Source organism: Camarhynchus parvulus, unplaced genomic scaffold (genome assembly GCF_901933205.1).
Source record: "Camarhynchus parvulus unplaced genomic scaffold, STF_HiC, whole genome shotgun sequence".
NCBI classification, from domain to species: Eukaryota; Metazoa; Chordata; class Aves; order Passeriformes; family Thraupidae; genus Camarhynchus; species Camarhynchus parvulus.
In genome coordinates, this window is record NW_022148281.1 from 28,725 (window position 1) to 46,961 (window position 18,237).

General features: G+C 50.2%; 2 protein-coding genes across 2 annotated transcripts; both read left to right on the forward strand.

The window, feature by feature from the left end:
* The first annotated feature begins 518 nt into the window (after positions 1–518).
* Positions 519–4,211, forward strand: LOC115916421 (hepatic lectin-like). The gene is made up of 6 exons (XM_030970132.1): positions 519–561; positions 1,750–1,911; positions 2,439–2,507; positions 2,628–2,779; positions 3,411–3,523; positions 3,955–4,211. The coding sequence occupies exons 1-6, from the start codon at positions 519–521 to the stop codon at positions 4,106–4,108; spliced, it is 693 nt and encodes a 230-aa protein (XP_030825992.1). The 3' UTR covers positions 4,109–4,211.
* A 1,403-nt stretch (positions 4,212–5,614) lies between these two features.
* On the forward strand, positions 5,615–15,852 carry LOC115916422 (LIM homeobox transcription factor 1-beta-like). The gene is made up of 8 exons (XM_030970133.1): positions 5,615–5,672; positions 7,672–7,861; positions 13,470–13,687; positions 14,357–14,514; positions 14,691–14,768; positions 14,894–15,011; positions 15,253–15,369; positions 15,491–15,852. Exons 1-8 carry the CDS (start codon positions 5,615–5,617, stop codon positions 15,730–15,732), a joined length of 1,179 nt encoding a protein of 392 aa, XP_030825993.1. The 3' UTR covers positions 15,733–15,852.
* Positions 15,853–18,237: the final 2,385 nt, after the last annotated feature.

Here is an 18,237-nt window from a genome sequence, read left to right on the forward strand (position 1 = left end):
GCCGTTAAAAAATCCTCAACATAAATAAAAAATCCCCACAAATATACAAAAATTTACAAGTTTTTTTTTAAATCCACAAAAGATCCATAAAATTTTTTAAAATGCCCTGCAACTGAAAGATAACCCATCAAGATCCAAAGAATCCCTTAAAATCTTTTCGAATTCACCTAAAAAAATAAGAACAATCCATAAAAATCAGTGAAAGCCTCACAAAAATCCACGAAAATCCCACAAATGTCCACGGAAATCCCCCCCAAAAAACCCCTAAAAATCCACTTAATAATTAAAAGAACACCCCACTAAAAATCCCAAAAAATCCTCAGATTAAGGGGGAAAAAACCCTCTGCAACTCTCTGGAATTGGCTCCAAGCCCAAAAATCCAGCCCCAAAAAATTCTTGGATTAAATTTTAACCCCCTGGAGAGGAAGGAGGAACCGGAACATTCCCGGGATCATCCCCAGAGTGCCCCTGCGGCCTCTGATCCAGAAAATCCAAAAAATCCCCCCAAAAATCCCAGGATGGACGAAGAGGAGCTCCAGGATGACCTGCGCCTCTTCCCAGGTGGAACTCCTGGATTTTTCCTGCTTTTCCAAGGGTTTTTCCAAGGGCTTTTCCTTCCCTCTTCCTCTCCTGAGCGGGGAGTTTGGATAATCCCAAAAATTCCACTCCCGGGAGCTTCAAATTCCTGGGAATCCCGGGAGGAAATCGTGGGAATTCCCAAAAGAATCCCAGAAATAATCAGGAAATTCTTAAAAAATAATTCCCTAATAATTCCCAAAATAATTCCTTAAATAATTCCCAAAATAATGATTGGAACAAATGATCCCAAATAAAATAATCCTGGAATTAATCAGGAACGAATCCCTGAATAATTCCCAAAAGAATCCAAATAAAAGAAGCCCAAATCCCAGGAATGATTCCCAAATTTTCCCCTCCTGGAGGCAAACTCGGAGCATTCCCAGTTATTGATTAACCCCTGGACAAACAGAGTGGAAAAAGCTGGGGGGAAATCCTGGGAAGAGCAGGGAGGGATTTTCCTTGGATTTTCCCTTGATGTTCCTTAAATTTTCCCTGCTTTTTCCCAGGATATTCCCAGGATTTTCCCTCCATTTTCCTGGATTTTCCCCCTTTTATCCCATTTCTTTCCCATTTCTCTTCATTTTATCCCCATTTCCCCCCATTTTATCCCCATTTCCCCTCATTTTTCCTGTTTTCCCCATTTTCTCCTATTTTATCCCCAGTTCTTTCCCATTTTATCCCCATTTCCCCCAGTTTCCCCTTTTTCCCCAATTTCTCCGGTTTCTCCCCCATTTTCCCCCATTTCCCCCTGTTTTTCCCCAATTTCCCGGTTTTTCCCCCATTTCTCCCTGGTTTTTCCCCAATTTCCCGGTTTTTCCCCCATTTCTCCCTGGTTTTTCCCCAATTTCCCGGTTTTTCCCCCATTTCTCCCTGGTTTTTCCCAATTTCCTGGTTTCTCCCCATTTTCCCCCATTTCTCCCCGGTTTTTCCCAATTTCCGGTTTCTCCCCCATTTCTCCCTGGTTTTCCCCATTTTCCCCATCTCCCCGGTTTCTCCCCCATTTTTCCCCATTTTTTCTCAATTTCCCGGTTTCTCCCCCATTTCTCCCCGGTTTTTCCCAATTTCCCGGTTTTTCCCCCATTTCTCCCCAGTTTTTCCCAATTTCCCGGTTTTTCCCCCATTTCTCCCCGTTTTTCCCAATTTCCCGGTTTCTCCCCCATTTCTCCCCAGTTTTTCCCAATTTCCTGGTTTCTCCCCATTCCCCGTTTTCCCAATTTCCGGTTTTCGCGTTTTCCAGGCTGGGGCTCCCGCGCTCCTTCCCGGCCGTGTACCTGAGCCTGGCGCTCTCCTCGCTGCTGCTGCTGGGCCTCAGCGCGCTGGCGCTGGCCAGAGGTGGGGGCACCCCAAACATTCCCAAAATCCCCAAAATCCCCAAAATCCCCGACGTCAGAACCCCCACCCCGGCCACCCCAAATCCCAGAATTCCTCGGCATTCCCGAAACCCAGGCCAGGAGATTCACCTGAATTCCCGTCCACCCCAATTCCCTGAGTTCCCAAATCCTTGAATTCCCTCGGTTCCCCCCTTTCCATTCCCATCCATCCCAATTCCCGGAATTCCCTGAATTCCCATCCCAAATCCCAAAATTCCCTGTAATTCCCCAATCCTGCATAGGTGGACTCCTCCTCCATCCATCCCAAATCCTGGAATTTCCTCCTCATTCCATCATTCCCAAATTCCCTGAATTCCCTGAAATCCCTCATTCCCATCCCAATCCTAAAAAAAAACAAATTCCATCTGGAACTGGGGTGGGAAATTCCCAAAATCCCCAAATCCTGGGATACGAAGGGTGGGAAATTCCCCCAAAAAACCCCAGAATTCCAATTTTTCGGGAATTTTTCCCTCTTTTTTTCCCCCCCAGTTTCCTCCATTTCCTCCAAACTCCACCAGGAGAAACAGGAATGGAATTTTTCCAGTTGGGATTCCTTCCGTAAGTCCCGAAATTCCCAAAACTCCCTGAAATTTCTCCCCTCCGGATATTCCCAATATCCCAGCACCTGGGGGATTCCCGGATCCCGGAATCTGGGTGATTTTTCCTCTCCCTGGGCAGTGTTCCCGTGCCGGGCGGATTCCCGGGAATGGGAATATTTCTCTGGGAATTGTTATTATTTCTCGCTGGCGCGGCTGAGCTGGGAGCGGGCGCGGGAGCGGTGCCGGGAGCGCCGCGCCGACCTGGTCGTGGTGGGCAGCTTCGCCGAGCAGGTGATCCCAAATCCCAAAATCCGTCCCCCTATCCCAAACCCCCCCCAACCCTCACCCCCCCACCCCCACCCATAAAATCCCTATCCCCACTGATCCCCAAATCCTGATCCCCCTGGTCCCCCAAAATCCCCATCCCTGATCCCTGCCCTGATCCCAAATCCCAAAATCCTATCCCCGATCCTGATCCCAAATCCCCAAAATTCCCCATCCCTTATCCCCGCCGTGATCCCAAATCCCAAAATTCCCATCCCCGATCCCCATCCTGATCCCAAATCCCCAAAATTCCCATCCCCGATCCCCATCCTGATCCCAAATCCCAAAATTCCCATCCCCGTTCCTGATCCCAAATCCCAAAATTCCCATCCCCGATCCCCACCCTGATCCCAAATCCCAAAACCAAATCCCCATCCCAATCCCATAATCCGAAATCCAGATCCTGATCCCAATCCGGATTATTCCGATTTTCCTGACAATCCTGCCGATCCCAGTGATCCCAAAAACCCCAGTGATCCCAACCTGGATTATCCCGATTTTCCTGATTTTCCCTTTTTCCCCACTGATCCCAAAAACCCCCCGTGATGCGGATTTTCCCGATTTTCCCAACAATCCCGATTTCCCCGCCGCCCCGCAGCAGTTCCTGATGTCCCGCGCGCGGAACGAGCGCTTCTGGATCGGCCTCACCGACCGGAATTCCGAGGGAAACTGGGAATGGGTCGATGGCACCGACTACAAATCCTCCTTCACGTGAGCCCCGGGTCCCAAAATCCCAGGATTCCACCCCAAAATCCCGGGATTCCACCCCAAAGTTGGGATTTGGGGGTTTTTCCCCCCACAGAAATCCCACAAATTTGAGGGAAATTGGGATTTTTTCCCCCCCTCAGAAATCCCACAAATCTGGGGGGTTTTCTTGGAGTTTTCTCTGCAGAAAGTGAGGCAAAAATTGGGATCTGGGGAATTGTGGAGCGCAATTGTTGGAATTTTGGGGGATTCCCTCCCAAAAACACCTCCAAATCTTGAAAATTTGGAGAATTTCTCTCCCTAAATATTGGAGTTTCGGGGAATTTTTCTCCCCAGATCTCAGGATCTTCGCAAAATTCCCCCCCCAAAACTGGGAATTTTCATGGGGACTTTTCCCCCGCGGCCCTTCCCATCCCAAATCCCGATTTTTTTCCCAGGTTTTGGCAGGAGGGGGAGCCCAACGACAGCGGGAATAACGAGGATTGCGCTCACCTCTGGATCTCCGGGAAGTGGAACGACGTCCACTGCACCTTCGAGTGCTTCTTCGTCTGCGAACGCCCCCTTGCCCAAAAATCCCCTTTTTCCCACTAAAATCCGGGATCCCCATTCCCAGTTTTCCCGCCCCCCGCGGGGCTGCGGTGTGAAATTCCCGAAAAAAATGTGAATTTTTTAAGGGAATAAAAGGAGATTCCTGCTCCGGTTTGGGTGAATTTGGGATTTTCCTGATTTTTCCTGAACTTTCCTGGATTTTTCCCGGATTTTTGGGTGGTTTGGGGTGGGAGATTCCCGGGATTTTGGTGGTTTTAAGGTAAAACTCTCTGGAGAGTCAGGGATTAGGGAATTTTTGTCAGCCCCATTCCCAATTTTCCATAATTTTCCCTAAAAATCAGCACTTCCCAAATTTTTCCCTATTTTTTTCCCCGTATTTAATTTGGATTTCCAGGGAAATTTCCCGGGATTTTTGGTGGGTTTGAGGATTCGGGTCCTGGGCAGGTCTAGGATCCCACAGGGATTTGGTAATTTTGGGAGTTTTGTCCTCCCCGTAGCCCCCAATTCCCTCTGGATTTCCCTCAAATCCTCCTGGATCCCCAATTTCCCCAATTCCCCCCAATCGCTTCGGGTTTGGGGATGGAATTCCCGGGTTTTTCTGGGAATTCCTATTTTTTAGGTTTGGGAATTCCCTTTGTATTTGGGAATTCTCATTTTTTTCGGTCTGGAAATTCCCATTTTTTGGGGGGGAATTTTCAGTTTTGACGGGGAAAAATGGGAATTCCCAAAAAAATGGGAATTCCCTCCCCCCCCCATCTTTCCTCCCCCCTCCCCCGTGCGCGCCCCCGCCCCTCCCCCGGGAGCGCGCACGGGCGGGGGCCGCGCCAGGCCCGGTGTCGCTGTCGCGATCCCGCTGTCGCCGCCGCTGTCGCGATCGCGGCGCCGTTGTCGCCGTTGTCGCGGTCCCGGTGAGTTCCCCGCGGTCACGCCGGGGGTCCCGTCGGGGCGGCCGTGTCGCGACAGTCGCGACGGGCGGGGTGAGCGGCACTGCCGGGGCGGTTCGGGAGCGCCGGGAGGAGCCGCGGGAGCGGCACCGGGGGCTGCGCGTCCCGGTTCTCCTGCCCCGGGATCGGCCCCGGGATCTGCCCGGTTTTGCCCCCGCTCCCATCCCGGTTTCTCCCCGGTTTTGCCCCCGCTCCCATCCCGGTTTCTCCCCGGTTTTCCCCCCGCTCCCATCCCGGGCGCTCTTCCCGCTCCGATCTCGGCACTTTCCCGGTTTTTCTCCTCTCCGCTCCCGGTTTCTGCCCGGTTCCCCCTCGGTCCGCTCCCGCTCCCATCCCGGGCTCTCCCGCTCCTTTCCCTCGCTCCCATCCCGGTTTTTCCCCGGTTTTCCCTCGCTCCCATCCCGGTCCCTCCCCTCTCCCTTCCCGATTTTCTCCCGCTCCGTTCCCGGTCTCCTCCCGCTTCTCCCCCGCGGCTCTTCCCGCTCCTCTCCCGGTTCCTCGCCGGTCCCGTCCCGGTCCTTTCCCCCGCTCCCATCCCTCTTTTTCCCGCTTTTCCCGCTTTTCCCGCTTTTCCCGACGTTTCCTCTGCCCCGCAGCCGCCGGGATGAAGCCGGAGGAGGCTCCGTCCTGCCGGGAGCAGGGAACGCCGCTCCCGGGAGCCGGTGAGTACCGGGAACTCCGGGAATGACACCGGGAATATCACTGGGAATTCCCAAAATTCCCTCCCGCATCCCCAGATTCACGGAAATCTGAATTTCGGGGTTTTTTCCCATTCCCGGGTCCCTTTTCCCGTTTTTCCCAGAGTTTTCCTCTTTATTCCCGTTTTTTTCCCAGCTCCAAACCTCCCCCTTTTCCCAATCCCGTTCTTTTTTTAGGTAGAATTCCCGTGGGTTTTTCATTTTCCCAGGCTGGAATCCAGGATTTTTCTTCTCCCTCATCCCACATTCCCAGAAATTCCCGAAAATTCGTCCTCATTCCCTCTTTAATTATTCCCGGGTTTTCCCTCTAAATTAATCGGGAATTCGGATTTTAAATCTTTAATTTTAACCCGCGGTGGGGGGAAATGTGATTAGGGGAGTGAAAAATGTGGGGGAAAACCTCAGGAATGGGATAAAAGTCTTTGGAAAACCCCCAGGAATTAGAATTTGGAATTTCGGGGTCCAAATTTGAGCTGGGCTTGGAATTTGGGAGTTTGAAATTGGGATTGGAATTCCAAATTAAAACTGGGATCAAAATTCCAAATTAAATCCAAGATCAGGGGCTCCCCTCATTCCCATTTTTCCCGGGACTTTTGGGCTTCATCCCTGGGATCTGGGGCCGGATTTTTCCCGGAATTTGGGCAGAAGAAACCCGGGAATGGCCTCGGGAGGAGGAGGAGGTTCTGCCAGAGAAAAACTGGAATTTTTCCCTCCCTCCCTTCCCTTTGAGGAGCTGCCAGAGATGAAAGTTGGGATAAAAATGAGGGAGAAAAATCAAATTCCCAAAAATCAAGAGTGAGGAAAAAAAAACCCAAATCCCCTGGGTTTTTTTTTTTCAAAATCCCCCAAATTCCTCTTTTTGCCATGGAAAAATATTCCTTTGGATTTCTGGGAGCTCCCCATGGAATTTCCCTGATGTCCAACCCCGTTCTTCCTGGGTTCTCTCACGTTTCCCCCTGAATTTCCCTGGTTTTCCTTAAATCCTCCAATTTCCCCCATTTTGCCCCAAATTCCCCCATATTTCTCCCGAATTTTCCTTTTTTCCCCCAAATTTTCCTTTTTCCCCAAATTTCCCCAGTTTCTCCCAGATTTTTATGGATTTTCCCCAAACTCTCCCATTCCCCAGGATTTCCCCCAAACTCTCCCATTCCCTGGATTTCCCCCAAACTCTGCCGCTGTTTTCCCCCAGTCTCTCCATTTCCCCCCCAATCTCTCCATTTCCCCAGATTTCCCCAATCTCTCCATTTCCCAGGATTTTCCCCCAATCTCTCCCATTTCCCCAGATTTCCCCAATCTCTCCATTTCCCAGGATTTTCCCTCACTCTCCCATCCCCAGGATTTCCCCCCAATCCATTTCCCCGGATTTCCCCAATCTCTCCATTTCCCAGTTTTCCCCCCAATCTCTCCATTTCCCCAGATTTCCCCCAATCTCTCCCTTTCCCCGGTTTCCCCCCAATCTCTGCATTTCCCCGGATTTCCCCAATCTCTCCATTCCCCAGGATTTCCCCCAATCTCTCCATCCCCCAGGATTTCCCCCCAATCCATTTCCCCGGATTTCCCCCAATCTCTCCATTCCCCAGGATTTCCCCAATCTCTCCATCCCCCAGGATTTTCCCCCAATCTCTCCATTTCCCAGGATTTCCCCCCAATCCATTTCCCCAGGTTTCCCCAATCTCTCCATTCCCCAGGATTTCCCCCAATCCATTTCCCCGGATTTCCCCAATCTCTCCATTTCCCCGGATTTCCCCCAATCTCTCCATTCCCCAGGATTTCCCCAATCTCTCCATCCCCCAGGATTTCCCCCCAATCTCTCCATTTCCCCGGATTTCCCTCACTCTCCCATTCCCCAGGATTTCCCCCAATCCATTTCCCCGGATTTCCCCCAATCTCTCCATCCCCCAGGATTTCCCCCCAATCCATTTCCCCGGATTTCCCCCCACTCGCTCCTCTCTCCGTGCCCCAGGCTCCCCTCCCGCCGCCCTCCCGGCGCTGTGCGCGGGCTGCGGCCGCGGCATCTGGGACCGGTTCCTGCTGCGGGTGAACGAGCGCTCGTGGCACGAGCGGTGCCTGCGCTGCTCCGAGTGCGGCCGCGCCCTGCGGGGCCGCTGCTTCAGCCGCGAGCGCCGCCTGCTCTGCGCGCCCGACTACGAGCGGTGAGTCCCGCCCGGCCCTGACGCCTTCCCCCGGGCCATCCACGCAGGTTTTCCCCTATCCCCTTTCCCCATTCCCACCGGATTTTTCCCCGTTTTCAGGGGGTTTTCCCCATTTTCAAGGGGTTTCCCTTATTTTCTTCCCTTTCAAGGCCCTGCGCCTTCCCCGGGCCATTCACGCAGGTTTTCCCGTTTTTCCCCTGATTTTTCCCATTTTTCCCCCGATTTTTCCCCAATTTTCTCCATTTTCCCGGGGATTTTCCCCATTTTCAAGGGCTTTTCCCCATTTTCAAGGGGTTTTTCCCTTGATTTTCCCCATTTTCCCCTTGATTTTCCCCATTTTCCAAGGCCCTGACGCCTTCCCCCGGGCCATTCACACAGGTTTTCCCGTTTCCCCCTGATTTTTCCCCTTTTCCCCCCCGATTTTTCCCTTTTTCCCCCAATTTTCTCCATTTTCCCGGGGATTTTCCCCATTCTCAAGGGTTTTTCCCCTTGATTTTCCCCATTTTCCAAGGTTTTTTTTTCCCATGCCGCAAGGTTTATTCCCCCCGATTTCCCCCATTTTTCAGCGTGTTTTTACCCCATTTTACACCGGTTTCCACCGGTTTTCCATGGTTTTCCCATTTTCCCCCCGATTTCCCCCATTTTCTAGGGGTTTCCCCCCATTTTTCAAGGGGTTTTCCCCCCCCATTTTTCAAAGTTTCTCCCTGGCTTTCCATGCTTTTTCCATTTTCCGCCCAATTATCCCCATTTCCCCCCTGATTATCCCCATTTCCCCCCTGATTTTCCCCATTTCCCCCCTGATTTTCCCCGTTTTCAAGGGGTTTTTTTCCCCATTTTTCAAGGTTTCCCCACCTACTTTTCAAGGTTTTCCCTCACATTTTTAAAGGGATTTTTTTTTCCCCCCATTTTCAAGAGTTTTCCCCTGTTTTCCATTATTTTCCCTTTTTCCCCCTAATTCTCCCCATTTTTCAAGGTTTGTTTCCCCATCTTTCAAGGTTTTCCCCTGGTTTTTCCACGATTTTTTCCCCATTTTTCCAGGAATTCTCCCTGCTTCCCCCCCCCTCCTTTTTCCCAAGGAATTGGACGAGGAGGGAGAGGATCCTTTTCCCCACAAAAACCCCAAATCCAAAGGGATTTTTCATGGAATTCTCCCCTCTCCAGGGCCCCTTCCAGAGGCACCTGTCCCGTAAATCGGGGGGAAAAAAAAAGAAAAAAAGAAAAAAGGGAGGAAAACTCCCTTCGGAATCCCTTTGAAGTCAGATTTCTGGGAATTCGGGAGGGATCCGAGCCCTTGGAGCCGTTCCCGGCCTCCTCCTCCGGAATTTTTCGGGATGAACTCGCCTCGAACTCCTTTCCCAGCTCTTTCTTCTCAGGTTTTTGAGGCTTTTTCCTGGAATTTTGGGGGTTCTTTTGGGGATCCGATCCCGTCCCGTCCCCAAATTCCCACCGGGATCCCCTCGGGAATTCCCAGGAACCTCCAATCCTGGATATTCCCCACCCATGGATTGGGAAAACCCCGGGAATTTGGGCAATCCTCGGGAAAACCAAATTCCCACTTCTTCTCCCAGTTTTTTCCCAGTTTCCCCCTAATTTTTTCCCAATTTCTCCCACTCTTCCCCCATTTCCTCCCCTTTTTTCCCCCATTTTCCCACTTTTCCAAGCACCCAGACCCAAAATTCCCACAAAAAACCAGGAGAAAAATCTGAATTTTCCTCCCTCAGGGGATTAAAAATCTGGGATGTGGTCACTGCAGGTGTTAAAAATCTGGAGTTTTGGCCATTCCCAAGATTAAAAATGGGAATTTTGGCTCCATTGGAGCAGATCCGTGCCCTTTCCCACCCAGAACAAATTTCAGGAACGGGGCCCAGGTTTGGTTAATCTTTAATTCCCTGGGGGAGCAGTGAATTCCAGAGGCACAAGTCTGGAAAAAGATCGGGATCCGTGTCCAAATCCCTGCGTTTTTGGGTTTTTTTGGGATCAAGGTTTGGGAAATTTTGGAAACCTGGGAATTCGGATTCCAAGGGGTGAGGGAAAGGGGAAAATTTGGGAAACTAGGGGGAAATCGGGGATTTTTTGGGGATTAAAAAGAGGGAAAAGGGTGCTGGGGGTGGATTTGGGTGAGGAAATTTGGGAATTCTGGGATTCCCATCCCCACTTTCCCCATTCCCAATTCCCGGATCCCGCGGGATAATGGATCCCATGGAATTAATTCCCTAAATCCCATCAAATTCCCAAATCCCGTTAATTCCTGGAGCCTCATTTGCATATTCCCTTCATTTCCTGGGATTCATTAAAAGGGAATTTTTTCTGTGGGTTTTTTCCCTATTCTGGGCTGGATTTTCCCCATTTTTCCTCATTTTTCCTTTCCCTGTTTTTCTTTCATTCCTTCTTTTTTAATTCACAATTTTCTCCTTCTTTCCCAATTTTTTCCGTGTTTTCTCCTTATTTCTTTCCCTATTTTCTCATTAACAATAATTCCTAATAATTATCCAGATTATTAAATAGCAATAATTCTACTTATCATATATTATTTGTTACCTCTTACAATTATTTAATTAAAATTAACATAATTATTATTAGCTATTAATAATCACCCATTAGTACCATTATATTCCATCTTTCTGTTGTTATTCTCCTATTATTATTATTTTAATTTTTTTATTAGTCTACTTATTATTTGTTCTTATTCCTCATTAACTATAATTGATTGAAATTATTATCATTATCAGTCATTAATAATTATTATTATTAATTATTACCATTCTATTCCACCCTTCTATTATTATTAAACAAAACTCTCATTTGTAACAATAATTATCAGCAATAACTGTTAGTCCAGCTTCTGTTAATTATTAATAATTTTTATCATTGGTAATAAAGATTTGGATAATAAATATGGTGGATTAATAACAATATTAATTACTGTAAATACTAATAACTATTTTAAAAATTATTCATATCCCCCCTTTTATTCCCATTTTATTTCCGTTTTTTCCCCGCTTTTCTCCCCCTCTCCCCATCCCCATGTTTAATTAACCCTCCCCTAATGAATCATTAATGAGCTCCTCTCATTAAATCCTCATTAATTCCTCCCCTCCCCCACTCCCACTTTTCCCATTTTTTATTTTATTCCAATTTTTTTTTCCGTCCCCCCGGAATGGGCAGAAAAAGCCGGAAATTGGAAAAGCCCAACAGGAAATTGAGGTGGGATAAGATCGGGAGGAGAATTCCTGCCTGGAATTTTAATGGATCCAAACCTCAGCCCAAAATCCCTTCTTTTCCCTCTTTTTTCCCAAAAAAATCCCAAAGCCAGGAGGAAAAATCCCAAAAAATTCCCATTTTTTTCCTTTTTTCCCCCCCAAAAGACCCCAAATCCAGTAGAAAAAAAATCAAAAATAAAATCCCACTTTTAAGGAAATCCACAAAAAAAAAATCCCCAAAATCTTCCCAAAAATTCCTATTTTTTCCCCCACTTTTTCCCCCCCCCAAAAAAAACCCCAAATCTGGTAGAAAAACAGTCCCTAAAATTAAAAAAAAAAATCAGATTTTTAGGGAAACCCCCCCCCCAAATTCCCAAAACTCAGGGGTTTCCATAAAATGCGAAGGGCTGGGAAGGGAAACCTCTGGAAAATCCAATTCCAGGGGCTCCGACCCCCCCGGCTCCAGCGGAAATTGCTCCGGCAGAAATCCGGGATAATCGGATCAGCTCCGTTATTAAATTTTCCAGCCCCGGCTCCGTTATTAAAATTCCCAGAATTCCCAGCTCCGGCACCGAAGGGGGGAAAAAAACTGATTTTTTTAATTTTTTTTTTTTAAATCCCTATTTTTTTTTTTCCCCGCGGTTTTTATGCAGCTGGGAAAGGGGAAAACGGGGGGGGGAAAAAAAACCCAAAAATGGGAAAATCCCAAAAAGTGGGAGCTCATCCCGAGTTTTCCTCCACGTGGGTGGGAGGGGCGGGAAAGGGATCCCAAAAATGGGATTTTTTTCCCCATGGAAAAGCTGCTTGGAATGTTCAGCTATTCCCAAACCCGGCCTTTTCCAGGGAAACAGGACCCAAAAATTGGGATTTTCCTGGGTGGTGTTTCCCTGGAATGTTCAGCTTTTCCCCAAATCCTGTCATTCCCAAAAAAATACCAGGGCCCCAAAAATGGGGATTCTTCTGGGAAAAGAGGGATTTGGGATCATTCCCATTTTCCCAATTTTTGGGGAGTTTCTCACCTTTCCCAAATCCCTCTGGAAAAACCCAAATCCCCGGGAAAAAAAAACCCAAAAAACTCCTGGAAAAAAAAAACCCAACCCCCCCCTGTTCCCACATTCCCATTTCCATGGAAACCCCGAGGGAATTATTGGGATTTAAGCGGATTCTGGGGATATTAAAAAACCTGGGAGAGGCTCTACAGGAATTCCCAGGAATTTTAATTCCCACTAATTGGAGCTGACGGGGATTTTATGAGCTTGGGGTTGCTTTATTCCCAAAAAAGGGGGCTGGAAAAGTGGGAAAAATCACCCTTTTTTGGGAATTCTGGTGAGAACATCCCAAAACCCGCAGATACTGGGATACAAAGGACGGGAATGTCCCAAAAACCCCAAGTCCCAGGGGTTTTCACCTCAAATCCCATTTTTTCCCCTCAAACCTCAGGATTTTTCCCCTGAAATCCCAAATTCCTCCCCCAATCCCATTGTTCCCCTCGAATCCTGGGTTTTTTCACCCAAATCCCGGGATTTTTCCCCAGATTTGGGATTTGCCCCCCAAATCCCATTTTTTTTCTCCCCCAAATCCCATTTTCTTTCCTGTGAAATCCCGAGATATTTTCCCCCAAACCCCAGGATATTTCCCCCCAAATCCAGGGATATTTCTCCCATAAATCCCGGGATATTTCCCCCCAAATCCTGGGATATTTCCCCCCCGAATCCTGGGATATTTCCCCCCCCAAATCCCAGTATATTTCACCCCCAAATCCTGGGATATTTCCCCCCCAAATCCCAGTATATTTCACCCCCAAATCCCAGTATATTTCCCCCCAAATCCTGGGATATTTCCCCCCCAAATCCCAGTATATTTCACCCCCAAATCCCAGTATATTTCCCCCCAAATCCTGGGATATTTCCCCCCCAAATCCCAGTATATTTCACCCCCAAATCCCAGTATATTTCACCCCCAAATCCTGGGATATTTCCCCCATAAATCCCGGGATATTTCCCCCATAAATCCCAGGATATTTCCCCCCCAGTCCCCGGTATATTTCCCCTCCAAATCCTGGGATATTTCACCCCCAAATCCCAGTATATTTCACCCCCAAATCCTGGGATATTTCCCCCCCAAATCCCAGTATATTTCACCCCCAAATCCCAGTATATTTCACCCCCAAATCCTGGGATATTTCTCCCATAAATCCTGGGATATTTCCCCCCCAATCCCCAGCATTTCCCCCCAAATCCCAGTATATTTCCCCCCAAATCCCAGGATATTTCCCCCATAAATCCCAGTATACTTCCCCCATAAATCCTGGGATATTTCCCCCCCAATCCCCAGCATTTCCCCCCCAATCCCAGTATATTTCCCCCATAAATCCCGGGATATTCCCCCCCAACGCCGGCCGTCCGCAGGCTGTTCCCGCGGCGCTGCAGCCGCTGCCTGGGCGCGCTGGGGCGCTCGGAGCGCGTCCTGCGCGTCCTGGGCCGCGTTTTCCACGAGCGCTGCCTCCGCTGCGGCTCCTGCGCCCGCCGCCTGCGCAGCGGCGACGAGTTCGTGCTGCGCGACGGGCGCATCGTGTGCCGCGGCCACGCCGAGCCCGCGGCGGCCAGCCCCGCCGCCGAGGATGGAGGTAAAACAATCGTTTCTAACAATCATAAATTTGGGGGATTTGGGGGTATTTTTGGGGGTTTTTTTTGGGGAATTTTTGGGGGTTTTTGGGGAATTTTTTGGGGAATTTTTGGGGGAATTTTTGGGGGTTTTTTGGGGAATTTCTGGGGTTTTTTTGGGAATTGTTTAGGGGATTTTTGGGGGGATTTTGGGGGTTTTTAAATCAGATTTTTTGGGGAATTTTTGGGTTTTTTTGGGAATTTTTTCAGGGGATTTTTTGGGGAATTTTTAGGGATTTTTGGGGTTTTTTTATCAGATTTTTTGGGGAATTTTTGGGGTGTTTTTTAGGGGTATTTTTTAGGGGTTTTGGGGATTTTTAAAAAATTTTCTTAGGGGATTTTCTTTTTTTTTTTCTTAGGGGGGTTTTTGGGGAATATTTTGGAATTTCTGGAGTATTTTTTGGGGAGTCTTTTGCATATTTTTTTTTTTAAAAGATTTTTGGGGATTTTTTTTTTTTATTGTTTGGGGAGATTTCTTGGGGATTTTTTAGGGCTGGAACAGCCAAACCTTTCCGTGGAAATTTGAGGCCTGGGACGGCCCAAAAAACCAAAATCCTCTGTGAATTCCAAGTCCCAGTGAAGGATTTTGATTTTTCCCCACAAAATTCCCTTTTTTTTCCTTCCGGTCGCAGCGAGGAGCGAGGAGGAGGAGGGCCGGGATTCCCGGTGCTCCCGGAATTCCGGCGGGAAGGATCCCAAACGCTCCAAGCGGCCCCGAACCATCCTGAGCTCCCAGCAGCGCCGGGCGTTCAAAGCCTCCTTCGAGGTCTCCTCCAAACCCTGCCGGAAGGTGCCGGAACGTTCCGGAACGTGCTGGGAACGGGCCGGGAGTGGGCCAGGATGGATCCGGGATTATTTCGGGATTTTGGGATGGGGTTCTGGGGTTCTGGGATCGGGGGCTGGAATCACAAAGGATCTTCCCCCCGTTCCCGCTCTCCTTCCCGGAATTCCGAGGGATTTTTCCAGGTGCGGGAGACGCTGGCGGCCGAGACGGGGCTGACGGTCCGGGTGGTCCAGGTGTGGTTCCAGAACCAACGAGCCAAGGTGGGAATCCCCGGAATTCCGGGATAGAACACAACCCCAAATCCTCCAGAATCGGGGTTTTGCGGGATTTTCCCGGGATTTTCCCGGGATTTTCCCGGGATTTTCCGGTTTTTCTTTCCCCCCAGATGAAGAAGATCGCCCGCAGGCAGCAGCAGCAGGAGCAGCTCGGGAATTCCAGAGGGGGAATTCCAGGCGGGAGAGGACCCAGGAGGAGCGGCCAGGATGGGAATGAGGATGAGGAGGGTCAGGAATGACGGGAATGGGGGCAGGAAAACGGGAATGGGAAAACGGGAATGGGAAAATGGGAATGGGGTGGATCAGGGATGGAGGAATCGGAAACTGGGAAGTCACAACATCCCGATATCCCACATCCCGATATCCCACATCCCAATATCCCACATCCCGATATCCCACATCCCCATATCCCACATCCCGATATTCCACATCCCCATATCCCACATCCCGACATTCCCGACGTTCCCAGGCCTGCAGCCGATCCTGGTCCCGTTTTCCCGGATTCCGCCACCGCCCCTGGAGCCCAACGGATTCGGGAGCGAGGCCGGAACATTCCGGGGAACCCCCCCGGAGCTCCGGCCCTACGGTAACCGCAGGGAATTCCGGGAATTCCGGGAGTTCAACTGGGGCGGGCTGGGAATCCCCAGGCCCCATCCCGGTTTTCCCGATTTTTCCCGATTTTTCCTGATTTTTCCCGCCTTTTCCAGACTCTGAGGGAGTTTTCCGGGAGCTGGACAGGGACGCCCTAGGACCCTTGGGAGCAGCCCTGATCTCCACAGAGAATTCCCAGCAGCTGATCCTCGGGAATGCCGGAATTCCCGAAATCCCCGAGCCCGGGGACGCCCTGGAGCGCCTGTACCCCGGGAATCCCGGAATTCCCGAAATCCCCGAGCCCGGGAATCCCATGGAGCGCCTGTACTCCATGCAGAGCTCCTACTTCACCTCCTGACATCCCGGAATTCCCGGAAATCCCAGTCCTGGGAATCCCAAAAAAAACCTGGGATCGACCCCCCCTTCCCTCCAGGATTCCGCTGGAATTTGGGATTTTCCCTCTGCTCCCGTGCCAATTTTTGGGAATTTTCTGGGAATGTTCTTTTTTGTTGGTTTTTTGGTTTTTGGGGGTTTTTTTTTTGCATGTCTGGTGGGAAATAAATCCCGGGAAAAAAAAAATTAAAAAGAGGGAAAAGTTTTGGGAATTTGGGGAGAGGTGGGGGGATTGGAATTCCTGGGAATTTTGGGGCTCTCAAGGGTTGAGAAGGCTCCTGAAATTCCCAGTTTGTTTTTTTTTTTTCCACGGAAAATGGCGACTCCAATCCCTGAATAATTCCGTGGGACCACGAGATTCCCAAAAAAAAACCAAAAAACTGGGAGGGAGCCAAGGAAAAGCTGGAAAAGGTGGGGGAAAAGGAGGGAAAAAAAGGAAAAAAATTGGGAATGAAAAGAAGGAAAAGCAGAATTTTTGGTCCCATCCCGAAGATTCCTGGGGAGACTCCGCTAGAATTTTTTAATTTCTTCCTCCAGTTTTTGGGACAAAACCTCGGGAATCCGCAGGGAATTGCGGGTCAGGCCCCACATCCCGGGGCTCCTTTCCCAGAGGAGCAATTCCCAGGATTTGGGAGGAGATTCCAGGAGGTTATGAGGCTTTCTCGGCATTCCTGGATGGGTTTTAATTCCAGGGCTTCTCTGAGGAGGGAAAGAAAGGGGGGAAAAAAAAAATCACATTTTTATCCCAAAATTCCAATTTTTTCCCGGATTTCCTTTTTCCAGCTTTTCCATGGGGAAAAAAACAGTGGCACCTGGGTGGATTTTGGGGGAATTCAAATCCCACTTTTGTCCCAAATTTCCGGCATTTCCCGGGGCAGGAGGGGCCATTTTTAGGGTTTAAGTCCCATTTCTACCCCAAAACTCCAGCTCCAGATTGCCTTCCAGGGGCTCCAGCCTCACCTGCGGCATTGGGGGTGACACTCTGGGCGCAGAGCGGGAGCTGGCTGACATTTGGGGTTCAATTCCCATTTTTGCCCCAACATTCACCTGCGGGGGTGGCAGCGGCTGTGGTGTCCCCCGGGCTGGGGCCCGGGCTGGGGGCTGCGCGCGCGGCTACGTGGGGTGACTTCTGCCGCGCGGCGGCGCCGGCGCAGAGCAGGAACCGGCTGACGTGGGGGCCGGAAATGGGAAATATCGGGAAACGGGGCCCACGGGACATTGGGGAAAATCCCGCATGGGGAAATATCGGAAAAAATGGGAAGGCCCGGGGAAACATTGGGGAAATATCGGGGAAAAAATGGGAAAATATCGGGGAAACATTGGGGAAAATATCGGGGAAAAAATGGGGAAATATCGGGGAAAAATTGGGAAAATATCGGGGAAACATTGGGGAAAATATCAGGGAAACATTGGAAATAGGGGAGAAAATATGGGAAAAATGGGAAAATATCGGGGAAAAAATGGGGAAATATCTGGGAAAATATTGGGGAAACATTGGGGAAAATATCGGGGAAAAAAAGGGAAAATATCGGGGAAACATTGGGGAAAACATCAGGAAAACATTGGGGAAAATATCGGGGAAAGGGGAAATATTGGGGAAAATATCGGGAAAATATCGGGAAACATTGGGGAAAACATCGGGATTGGGATTGATGCCACAGGACCCATCCCAGGGATCAGCCCCAGGGATCGGGCCCCGTGTGTGTCACTCACATTTGGGGACACTTGGTGACAATCCCGGTGCCCCCCGTGTGTGTCACTCACATTTGGGGACACTTGGTGACAACCCCGGTGCCCCCCGTGTGTGTCACTCACTGGTTGGAGGCGCACTCGGTGACGCTCAGGGACAGTTGGTGACAATCCCGGTGCCAGCTCCCGGGGCTCGCGGCCACGCAGCGCCCGTAGCGCTCCAGCTCCGGCCCGCAGAGCTGGGCGGTGACAGCCAGCGCCTCCCTGCGACAGCGACAGCGACAGCGTGACAGGGACAGCGTGACAGCAGTGTCAGGCGTGTGACGGGGACAGCGTCACTCCCGGACAGGGACAGTGTGACGCGACAGCGTGACAGGGACAGCGGGACAGGGACAGTGTGACAGGGACAGTGTGACAGGGACAGTGTCACCTCCCCGGACAGGGACAGTGTGACAGCGACAGTGTGACAGGGACAGTGTCACCTCCCCCGGACAGGGACAGTGTGACAGGGACAGCGTCACCTCCCCGGGACAGGACAGCGACAGACGCACCTCACAAAACACAACACCCACACACATCACACCAGACACAGCAAGCAACAACAGTACAAGACAGTGCGGACAGTGTGACAGGCAGCCTACCCGCTGACGGCCAGCGCCCCCCTGCGACAGTGACAGGGACACCGGCAATACCGGGGACACCCGGACAGCGGGGTTGGAACAGGAGGGACACTCAGGGGACACCGAGGGGACACACAGGGTCGGAACAGGGTCACAGCCGG

What these genes read in the sequence shown, in the direction of transcription:
- LOC115916422 (XM_030970133.1), top strand. Translation starts at nt 5,615, where the DNA reads ATGAAGCCGGAGGAGGCTCCGTCCTGCCGGGAGCAGGGAACGCCGCTC. An exon ending in AACGCCGCTCCCGGGAGCCG is followed by an intron (nt 5,673 to 7,671) that starts GTGAGTACCGGG and finishes TCCGTGCCCCAG; the next exon opens with GCTCCCCTCCCGCCGCCCTC. An exon ending in TGGGAATGAGGATGAGGAGG is followed by an intron (nt 15,012 to 15,252) that starts GTCAGGAATGAC and finishes CGACGTTCCCAG; the next exon opens with GCCTGCAGCCGATCCTGGTC.
- LOC115916421 (XM_030970132.1), top strand. Translation starts at nt 519, where the DNA reads ATGGACGAAGAGGAGCTCCAGGATGACCTGCGCCTCTTCCCAG. An exon ending in TGACCTGCGCCTCTTCCCAG is followed by an intron (nt 562 to 1,749) that starts GTGGAACTCCTG and finishes ATTTCTCCCCAG; the next exon opens with TTTTTCCCAATTTCCTGGTT. An exon ending in GACTACAAATCCTCCTTCAC is followed by an intron (nt 3,524 to 3,954) that starts GTGAGCCCCGGG and finishes TTTTTTTCCCAG; the next exon opens with GTTTTGGCAGGAGGGGGAGC.